Source organism: Drosophila navojoa, chromosome 4 (assembly GCF_054131105.1).
Source record: "Drosophila navojoa isolate 15081-1374.11 chromosome 4, UAZ_NAV_1.0, whole genome shotgun sequence".
In the NCBI taxonomy this organism is placed as follows: Eukaryota; Metazoa; Arthropoda; class Insecta; order Diptera; family Drosophilidae; genus Drosophila; species Drosophila navojoa.
Window position 1 is genome coordinate 2,276,349 of NC_142892.1, and position 11,436 is coordinate 2,287,784.

General features: G+C 39.1%; 1 protein-coding gene across 2 annotated transcripts; it reads left to right on the forward strand.

Moving 5' to 3' along the window:
* Positions 1-6: 6 nt before the first annotated feature.
* Positions 7-10,094, forward strand: fax (failed axon connections). 2 transcript variants are annotated; one of them, XM_030383652.2, is made up of 5 exons: positions 7-754; positions 5,086-5,424; positions 7,462-7,805; positions 7,877-7,979; positions 8,044-10,094. In XM_030383652.2, exons 1-5 carry the CDS (start codon positions 314-316, stop codon positions 8,095-8,097), a joined length of 1,281 nt encoding a protein of 426 aa, XP_030239512.1. In that variant the 5' UTR covers positions 7-313; the 3' UTR covers positions 8,098-10,094. The 2 variants fall into 2 exon arrangements, with proteins under 2 accessions (XP_030239512.1, XP_030239513.1); XM_030383653.2 differs by having other exon boundaries at positions 7,471-7,805.
* Positions 10,095-11,436: the final 1,342 nt, after the last annotated feature.

An 11,436-nucleotide genomic window follows, 5' to 3' on the forward strand; every position in this document is an offset into this window, starting at 1 on the left:
ATTGAAATGGAAATTTACCGTTCAGTTTTGTTTTGTGAGCGGTTGCGTCTGGTTGGTGCGGTACCTTTTAATTGTGCGCAAATTGTGTGGTGCATTTTTTGAAAAACTGTAGTGGTGGTTTGACTCTTCGACTGCGACTGCGACTTCGTCTCTCTTTCTGTCTCTCCTGTATATGTGCTCGTGCCCCGTATCCGTGAATGTGTATGTGTGTGCGTGCATTTGAACAAGGAAAAGTGTGAAGATTTTTGAAAGAAAGCGCAACTTCGATTTGAAGAAGAAATTTAAAGATTAATAAGTAAAAAAAAGAAAGAAAATGGCAACCGAAGTAGCTCAAATACCCGCTGAGGAAACGCCTGCAGTAGCCGCAGCAGCAGCAACAACAGAGAACGCTGCTGCTGAGCAGGCGGAAAAACCTGCTGCCGAGCCTGTCGCCGCTGCCGCTGCCGTCGCTGAGAACGCGGCCGCCGCTAACGCCCAAGACAACAACAAAGAGGATGCGAAGGCGTCGCCAGCCGCTGGTGCTGCCGATGGAGCCGCCGCTGCCGATGCGAAGAAAGATGGTGGCGATGCTGCCGCCGTCGCTGCCCCAGCCAAATCCGAAGCGCCAGCACAAAAGTTCAATGTGCACAAGACCAATTTTGAGAAGGACATCATTTATCTGTATCAATTTTCACGCACTCCCCTGCTGCCGTCTCTCTCACCGTATTGCCTGAAAGTGGAGACTTGGCTGCGTCTGGTGGGGCTCAAGTACGAGGTAGGTTACTTTCCATATTCCCGTATGCCATTCCAGCATCATAATTTCTATATATACATTTCGCTAACATATTTAAAATTTAACATGATTTTCCCATTTCCCTGGCGGGTTTTTCATCATAAATTTTTTTTTTTTTCCATACACACATGTATGTATTTTTGCGGTAGAGATTTTTTCCACACACACATATGCAGGCGCAGGCACAGGCACACGCACACTCATACATAAAAACCGCCATGATTGTGTGCTAAGCCTGTGACCTGCCCGCGCACCGCGCCCTATAGACCAGCATACGCTGAAAAGGGATACATTTAGCATTGCCTTTTCTTTCTATCCCGGCAAACAACACACACACACACACATATATACGCATACAGGCAGACTTCCAATGCGTGGCTGTATGTGTGTGTGTACTCATATTTGAACCTGTAGCGAGCCAGGCCAGGCCAGGCGTTTTGTTGTTGCTGCTGCTGCTGCTGGATTTTATTCCTGTCCGTTCATGTGTATGTGTTCGTGTGTGTGTGTGCGTCTACATAAAACAGCGTATACATAAAATTTGTGTGTGCGCCGACGCCGCTGCGCTGCGCTGTGCCTGGCCTCTGCCTAGCTGCCGTTTCGTTGTCAACGTCTCGCCGCTACTCTCTCTCTCAAGTTGTGCTTTATACTCCACTGACACTCACATACATATATGTATATACCGACACACACATACGGAGACACAACACACTCCCTCACCCTTCCCTAATGCGAAGTTGTGCTTCAAATTTTGCACTTGGCACTCGAGCTGGCTCTCACTCTCTCTCTCATTTGTGCTCTTGCTCTCACAGCAGAAACGGCTCCCATTTTAATGCTCCGGTCTTTGTCTTTGTTGCTGCTGCTGCTCGCTGCAGCTGCAGCGCTCTGCTTCATTTAGTTGTTTTTTTTTTTTTCTTTCTTTCAGTCTCTGTCTTTGCCTTGCACAAAAATTCCAAGCCCCGTTTTGTGCCCGTTTTGTAATTGCTTTTAATAAAAAAAATTATTGCTGCTGCTGCTCAGCTTACCCCACTCCTATTACTGCGCCTTATCTTTAAGTAGCCCAGCTAGACAAATAAATGTGCCCACTGTCCACTTTCCGCTGTACATCGTCCATGCTGTCTATCCCCCTGTCCATTAACAGCGCTCGCGACGCTCCAAAAGTTTCAAAGTTTTAGGCGCGCGCGCGATGCGTTTTGCATATATTTTCCTTCATATAGACTTATACGAAAAAAAAAAATGGGTGCGGCCCTAGGCGGCAGCAGAAGCAACGTCGTCGGCGCAATTGTTGATTTTTTATTTTTTTAATCTTATTAATTACATGGCTTAATGAGTGCGCGGGGGTCCGTCAAGGAGCGTGAGGGCGAATGATAGAGTGACGGGGAGGGGCGTTTATAGGGGTCGAGTCATGAGTGTGTGCGAGCTGTAAGAATGTTAATTGATGCTCAAGTAGTTGGGCGCGCGAGATGAAATTCCCTTCCCATAAGCTGATAATGCGCCAGCAGCTTTTGCCATATGCTGTGCTACTGCCGCAACTGCGGCTCATTGAATTGATTTATCGCTCGTCATTTGGGCTGCATTGGAAAGTAGTGGCAGCTGCCGTCGCCGTTGCCTTCGCCATAGCTCTGGCAATTATGATTGACAATGCGTCACAGATATGTGTGCATGTGTGCGTGCAATGTGTACGCAGTCGCAGCGCACTTTCCATTTTGTTCCGCTTTGTGATAAGAGCTTGTGTGTAGAGTTCAACAAACTGAAATGGAATGAAACGCGGACCTTTGACATTTTCATTAATCACGCTGATGAAACAGGGCGCGTTTCATGAAATCGACTTCACTTTAGTTAAATGCGGCGCCCCCATCCTCTGACCCTTTCCACTGTTGTTGTCGTTGTTGTTATTGTAAACGCATTGCTGCATTTTGTATACATTAAGAGGCAGGCGCACATTTTGCCTTGCCCAAAAATAAACAAATGCAGCAGCAGCAGCAGCAGCAGCAGGAGACGGGTGATAAACCAAACGCATATTTTTTCACACCACAAGCGTGTCGAAATCATTAACAACGCCAGCTAAAACAACAACAACAACAACAGTAATAGCAGCACAAGCAACGAGCGCATTCAAGTAGGCGCGGCTGCTTCTGCTTAGTGCCGCCCGCATAGCATTCCATTGGCATTCCAATGTGACCGCCATTCGTAAGCGTATTTATGCATGTATATTGTGCAATTAATTCACTTTTTCAATATATGCACTACTGTTGCTATTGCTGCTGTTGTTGCTGCTGTGGTTGTGCGTGCATAAATTTCCATTTTCAATTCATTTGTTGAAATTGCGGCGCAAAAAGCCAACACAAACACATCCGTTTTTCCAATTCACAATTATTCAAATGTTCGCGCGCGCCTTGCCATATTGCCAACACAAAGTGTTGACGCGTCGGCACGGTCTGGCAACTCTCCGAGTACAACTGTACGTGCGAGTGTGTGCAGCAGTAGCTGGCATGTGTGTGTGCGTGTCAGGGGAAGTGGAGTTTTGCATTTTATTTGTTGTATTTCTTTTATAAAATGCCAACGACAAATGCAGTCAAACGTTACTCGTTGTTGTTATTGTTATTCTTGTATGTGTGTGTGTGTGTGTGTTTTTATATTTTAATTAATAGCCGCATATTTGCGTTAAAACAAAGAGCGAGCATACATATGCAATAACTGCAACGGCTGCGGCGACAGTCACTGCCTTTGTTGCTGCTCACTCGTTCGCTCGCATGTTCTAGCTTCTTTCTCTCTCCCTCTCTCTTCACGTCTCACTCTCGCTGGTAAAACTTCGCTCTTTGTGCTTTAAGCAGGGTGTGGATTTCCAACTTACTCACTTACACACACATACACACATACATATATACGCATACTGCATAATTGCATGGCGTGTTGGTCGGCTGTTATTGTTGTTGTTGTGCTGCCCTGTTCTTGTTCTTGTTCACTTTTGTCGTGTCTTTTTAACATGCATCCAATTGTTGTTGCCAATGCAAAAACTCTACACACACACTACACTGCGCCAAAATTGAGCTCCGTCGCCGCTTAATTGGCATAATGATTTAATAAAAAATAAACATTTGCATTGTGTAGCGACAATGCGTCGCCGGCAAACGCAGTCGCTGCCCTCAGCTTATGCTGCAACAACAACAGTTATGCGCGCGTCGTTTGAGGCAGGGTTTGGATTGGGGCAGCGTCTTCCATATTTTTGAGGCAGCCTTTTTGTGGATCATTGGAATTAAATGTGTCGACGGCGACGACGACTCGGACTCCACCCTTTTCAGCCTGGGCAACGCCGATGCTTCTGCTGCTGCTGCTGGAAAGTATAATCTCTTTGCTCTCTCGCCCTCTGACGCACTCTCTTTCTCTCTGTCTCTTACTGTATTCGCCTTGTGTCTATGCGTGTGTGTCTGTGTGTGTGTGTGTGTGCAACCACACCCTGCCTGCCAGTTTGCCCTGTTTGTTGCCCTCCGCGCCAAAGCATGAAATATGCTACGCCCTGATATGAATGTTCGCTTTTGTTGTGGACAATTTCTAATTAGAAATAATATGCATACGCACACATGCACACACATGCGAGTGGTTACTCAAATTGTGCCGGACATAACTGTCACTTTTTTTGTAACGGTTAACGGCGCATGCATATTGTACGTGAACATACTGGATGGTGGCGGGAAAGGCAACAGCAACGGCAGCTTTGACACTGGAATATGCCAAATTCAAAAAGCGGCAATTGGAAATTTTCCAACTCCTCCTCTTCGCCGTGTGCGTTCGTCTGTGTGTAATTTTACAAACAGTGTGCGTGAGTGAGTGCGCGCACAGTGGGGGTAGTTGGGTGTTGGTTGATTTTTCGGTACAGCTTTTTCTAGTGGTTGTTTCGGCAGGCAGCCGGGCCCGGCAGCAGCATCTCTCGCTTTGGCATACATACATAAGTGTGTACGTGTGTATATACGTTTATGTATGTACATAGGTCTATGTATGTCATGAGCGCCATCTAGCGGCCGGAATGTTAAAAATAAGGCTGTGCCGGGTCGCGTGGGAGCAAGAGATTGAACTACATTACAAGCACATTAGTCATGCTCTACACACACAATCACACATACCCAAGTATGTATATGTATGTGTGTATGTTCGCAATGATGAATTGGAATGCGAGATATGGAAAAACTTATTTTGAATGAAAAACCTCAATCAGCAACAGGGATTACTCATCATTTCATTTAATTTCCGTATACCGATTAAAGCTTAATATACATACATAAATATAAATACATTTTGATTCTGTTTGTACTTTCCAGAATGTGGATCATAAGATGCGTTTCCGTTCCAAGAAGGGTCAATTGCCTTTCATCGAGCTGAATGGCGAGGAAATTGCTGATTCGGCCATCATTATCAAGGAGCTATCGGCTAAATATGACAAGAACTTGGATGCCGGACTAACTGCCGAACAGCGCAATGTTTCGTATGCCACAATTGCCATGTTGGAGAATCATTTGATTTGGATCATCTTCTACTGGCGCGCCAAGTATCCCGATAACGTACTCAAGGGCTACAAAGTGAATTTGCAGCATGCGCTCGGCCTACGTTTGCCCAACTCGATTTTGAACTTCTTCTTCAAGATCACATTCGGTCGTAAGGTAATTTTGCTCTAGAAAACAATAGAAAATTGGAAAGTTTGAAGCTCGAAATACCCAAATAGAAATTGTAGCTTGTAGAGATTGCAACCAAAACTAGTTAGAAAATTTTTAAATAGCTATTAGAAAATTAGAAAAATTCAATTTGATGAAATCTGGAAACTGATCAAAATTATTGATTGTGTATCGAACCAAATAGAAAACTGCAAATTCCTGAAATATTCAGTTGATTTCAACAAATACGTAGCTTGCATCAAAACAACATTTTCTGTTCAAATAACTTCAGCGTAATGTTTATTTAGGAACTCGAGTCGGGTTTTCCGGCTGGTTCTGACATTTTATTCGTCTCTCTCTCTCGCCTCTGTAAATAAACAGAAGTTGCCAGCAAATTTGGAGTCGCTCGACGAATCGTATTGTGTTGCACCTCCAACTAACACTAATACCAGCTAAACCCAAACCCAAAGGCAAACCCTCACACACGCACACATTGACGCTAGAGCCAGATTCAGATAAGCAGAAACAGGCAGCGGAACTAGAACCAAAGCAACGTTTTTACTCATATTGTTTATAATAGTAGATATAGAGATATATGTATATATCACCTCTTCATATATGTATATATATCATAAACAATAATGGTGCCTGCGCTCCTTTTTTGTTTATGCTCAGCGTAGCCTCTCATATAACCCAATTCTAAAAAAATATACAAATGCCACAATCGACAACCATAACAACAACAAAAAATACTTCACTTGTCACTAAGTTTTTCTTTTCGTTGGCCGAATATTTAATACCATTGCAGCGTCTATATATATTTTTGTAGTTGTTTGGTAATTGATATATTTGTTGTTAAATGAGCAATTTATAGAAAAGAGTTTTCTGGATTATTTATAGTGTGAACAGAATTCTCAGAATGCTGATAATGCAATTCCATAAAAACTATATAATATAGTTAAAATGCTTGCAAGCTTATCAGTTATTGGCTATTAGTGAGTAACAGCTGTATAACATATCGTATTTAAATGTGATGCAAGCTATATATGCTATAGTTGATATACACTGCATATATTTCATGTCGATATATTTATATATATATTTCCTATTGATATTTTTTGTTACACTATAAATCATTATATTTTATAATTGATTTATAATGCTGTAGAAATTTTTATATAATTCTTTCTTATATAGTTATTAGTAAGACTTTTTTAATACACCTTCAATTTCATATAATTAAATATCTAGATTTCTACAAGTTTTCTTTAATATAGTTGCCAAACTAGATATGTGTTCTTGTAGTGTCTATATGTATTATATATAGGATGTAAGAAAACTTATATACGTTGCCCATTCACTGCTATCCCAGCACATTCGCCTCTATGAATACCCAAAGGAAAGTTGATTTAACAGATATTCTATATATCTAGGTGCTTAAATGTAGATAGATAACGCATCCCAAGTGGTTAGGCAGACAATTAGAGCTTATACTCTCCATATACATAAATAGATGAATGAACTTCCAGAGTAAATGATCCTAGATCTATATACAAGATGCCTACGAGATATAGTTTACTATAAGATATGTATCTAACGTTCAACCGGAGAAGAGATGCTGCAATCGTACAATATCAACAAGAAATGAAAAAAAGAACTACAAATTAGCTATTATCGAAATTCCATTTCATTCATTATCACTAACTCTTGCATGGTGTTTTTTCTCTTTTTTTCGTTTCTTTTATTACATATATTTTTATGTTGATTTGTTCGATGGTTGGTTTACCCTCTACTACTACTACCACTACTACTACTACTACTACCACCACCACCACTACCGCTAACATCTCTATATGTGTGTGCGTTATATATACAAACATATATATGTGTATATAACATATATGTATATGTAACTACCCTTAACAAAAAAAAACTCCCGTTGTGCATCCAATATTGCATTTTGCATTTATATTTAAACACACAAAAAAAAAAAAAAAAAACAAAAAAAAAACTATGAATCGAATACCGCATATTCAACACAACAAGTGGTTCCAGGGCACGAAAAAGCTAAAGGCGCATGGCATTGGTGTCCATAGCGCCGAGGAGATCGAAGAGTTTGGCAAAAATGATCTTAAAGTGCTCAGCGAGATGCTCGACTGCAAGCCGTTCTTCTTTGGCGATGAGCCAACCACATTGGATGTGGTTGCCTTTGCAGTGCTGTCGCAGTTGCACTATCTATCCAAGGATATTACGTATCCATTGCGCGACTATATGACCGAGAAGTGTCCCAACTTGATTGGCCATGTTTCGCGCATGAAGGACAAGTGCTTCCCCGACTGGGATGAGATTTGCACAAAGCTGGATCTCAATGCGCACATTCCCAAGCCAGAGTGAGTAGAACCTATAAATAGTTATTTATATCAGGGATAAATCTAATTTGGCTTTCGAACTCTCCCAACAGACCCGAGACCAAGGAGGGCAAGGAAGGCGGCGAGCAAGAGAAATCGAACGAGCAGGAAGGCACCGAGGGCGATAAGATCGAGAAGGAGTTGGAGAAGGACAAGGTAAACTCAAAATAAATTCTTAATTTATATGCAAAACTAATGGATTGATTATCTCCCTCTCTAGTCGAACGAGAAGGAATCGACCGAGGAGAACAAAGAAAAGGAGGAAACAAAGTAAACATCCACATATATATCTTTCCATATATATATATATAGGCGATGATCAAGCAAAAGGATGGAAGGCAAACAAACAAAACAAAACACACCCCCCCACATATATACATAGTACGATACTATTACTATATCTATATAGTATATATATATACATATATATATTTATACATATATATATGTATATGGTAAAAGCGCTGATTAGCGCACTGCGCTCATATATTAACATTCAAAAAAAGAAAATCATTTAAAGCATAGGACAACTGTAAAGCAAAACAGGCAAAAAAAAAACCAAGTTAAGAAAAGGATCCACTCTAAAAAAATAAATATAAAAAAAAAAACGTATATACAATAACGTAACTTAAAAGAAACTTTGGACATCTTTTTTTATATATATACAAAGTAAAAAGAAGAAAAAATCACAAAAAAAGAGAAAGAAAAGCAAAACGGTAAAAACATTTAGTATAAAATTATAAAAGTTTATACGTATAAGAAATGAAAACAAATTAGTTAAAGAAACTCGAATGAAAAGTAAATCAAAGTGAAGTGAAGGAAGGGGACAGAGAGTAGATGAGAGTAGAGGAGTTTGGGTGAGAAGGAGGTGTAGAACAGCATAAAATACGCATTAACCATTAGTTTTCATTGAAGCGATCTATATAATACACCCCATACAAACACACACACACACTCACTCGCCTCGACACTTGTACACTCACACACCTACACCTACACAAACACACACACACACACACAGTCCGACATAATGCATAATGCAGCAACAATTGCAACTCGATGGTATTGTTTACTCTTCCAAAATTTATTAAGCTTAAAGTATAAAATGAAAGGAATATATGGCGGCGGATATATACAGATATAATATGATATGATATGATATGATATGACATATGGATATGGATATATGATATATGTAGTATGGTGTTGCTTAGGATTGTGACCAGGTGACGACAGAAGAATGAGGGACCGCTGCTGATAATTAAGTTTATTTTTTATATAAATATGATTGCAAATAGTAATTTTTTATTCATGTGTGCAAATAATTAAATAAAAAAATATTGAAAATTTATTACTTATAATTATATAAATATATATATACATATATTATATACGCCCCCGCCCCTATCATAAAGATGTGTATAAAATAACAACAAAAAAAACAAAAAGCTAAAAAAAAAAATAACAAAAAGAAAACATAAAAAAATTATATGTTAAATTCTTTGTTTAAATATTGTTTCTTATGATTTTCCGGAGGGGCTGTACTTCAGCCCCGCCCTTAGTCTTTGCTTTACATGTTTTCTAAAACAAATTCGAACCAAAAAAACAAGAAAAGAAATACTCGAAAAAAACGAATAAACTAAATAAAATTTGTAGTCAAAAGTTATATATTTTTTCACCAATTTTCTCGATTTTTTATGTCGCGTCCCAAACTTTTTTTATATACATATGATTTTTACAATAAATGTTTAATTTTAATTACGCAAAAAAAATATATATACATAATTTCTATTGTAATTAACGCTGCAAAAACAAAACTCATAAAACATAGTAGCAAAATCTTGTGAAAAAAGCATATAAACAAAAAACAAAAACAAAAAAAAAGCGAGAAACTGAACACGAAACTCATGCAAACATTTTCAACGCTAGATGGCGCCAGTCGCAGTCTAAAGCATTTCATTTGTTTTTACTTTTTCGTTTGCCGTCCCATCCGAAATGCACTCAGTTCTACGTTCTACCCAACTACACCCGCCTACGCCGCGAGCTAAGATACAAAAGAAAAGAAATTTATGAAAATACAAAACAAATCAACAAATGAGTGAAAACAACTGAGCGGAATACGTGGCATAGATGAAATCAATAAATGATGAGCATGAAAGAAAAGAGGAGGAAAGAAACAAATTTTTAATAGGGTAAAAACGGAAAACTAAAAGAAAAACCAACCGAAATGAAAACGCAATGAGGCGTAAAACCGAAAAATAAAATGTAAAACATGAGAACAGCAAATTGTGGGATGAAAGAGATAGATAGATAGCGAGCGAGCAGCAGAAGAACTGCTCAGGATTGGAAGAGGAAGACGATGGAGAAGAGGGAAAGTGGAAGAACAGGGCATCTCCGATAAAACGATACGATTTGTAGACTATGCAAGTATTTTTATGTATTAAAGGTTATGTTGTAAGTTTTTATCACAATATTTGTATTGTAGCTGCTCAGTGTTTTATATGATTATATAAAATGAATATATAAAAAAAAAACCAGAAACCCGAAAACAAAAACAAATTCAACCAACCGGACAGACAACAAAAACAACAACAAAAATTATTGTATTACATACATCTTATATATAATAAATATGCTTCTTAATAAAAACAAAAAAAAAAAAAACACAAGAAATAAATAAAATTAATTTATGACGGTGGATTTCCAGAAGACATGCAGAACTAAGCCGGGGTAGCTTACAAAAAAAATTCATATAATAAAAAAAAGAAGTACATGGAAAAACAAGCTAGAATCTTGCCGCTGGGAGAAACTGACTGCGCGATGCGCGCTCAACAGAGTAAAATGGGTTTGAGTTGTAGTGAAGAAAACTCTGGAAGTTTTTCAGTGCATAGTTCTAGAAAATAATAGAGACTGTATTCTAGGCCTTATCTTCTAGTAAGATACGAAACGATACTTTAGTTTTATAGAAATAGATCTTGATGCCACCTAATAACTCATAACTCTAACTAGAGAAGGGTATGATATCTGGTAATGATTATTGATTATTGACTCGCAACACCCCACCTTGGGTATATACAAAAGGATATATAGACTTGGCACACACATGATCGTAAGGCCACATAAGCCCCTTTCGGTCATTTGGGCGAGCATTAAAAAAGAACTGAAGAAATTAATTATGATACTCGAGTTATCTTTGACGTATACCTCCTGATAACCTGCGAAAAGTTGCTGCAGGTTTTCTAATGCTTAGAATAATTAAATTATCTCTGCTTTCGATAGCAGGCCACGCCGGGGGCGACAGCTCAAGTTCAGGTGCCAAAACAGACTTTTTATTGAGGTGTACTATAAATGTCGACATAGGCCAGAGACATGCTTGGTAGTATAGTTGTCTATGTAAGACGGCATATGGTTTATGGTGTTTGTTGTTATTGGTTTTGGGTCTGCAAAAGCCCCCCACAAGAATTGGGATCGATTCTAGATATGAAAATCATAAAATATATATTTTTTTTACGATTGACCAAATTGGCGTCCAGATTAGTCACAACTTAGATTCGTCACTCGATTGGCCTATAAAGTAGATCAACGAAAATATAGCATTTACGTGGGGCTTATC

What these genes read in the sequence shown, in the direction of transcription:
- fax (XM_030383652.2), top strand. Translation starts at nt 314, where the DNA reads ATGGCAACCGAAGTAGCTCAAATACCCGCTGAGGAAACGCCTGCAGTA. An exon ending in AGATCACATTCGGTCGTAAG is followed by an intron (nt 5,425 to 7,461) that starts GTAATTTTGCTC and finishes CAACACAACAAG; the next exon opens with TGGTTCCAGGGCACGAAAAA. An exon ending in GCGCACATTCCCAAGCCAGA is followed by an intron (nt 7,806 to 7,876) that starts GTGAGTAGAACC and finishes CTCTCCCAACAG; the next exon opens with ACCCGAGACCAAGGAGGGCA.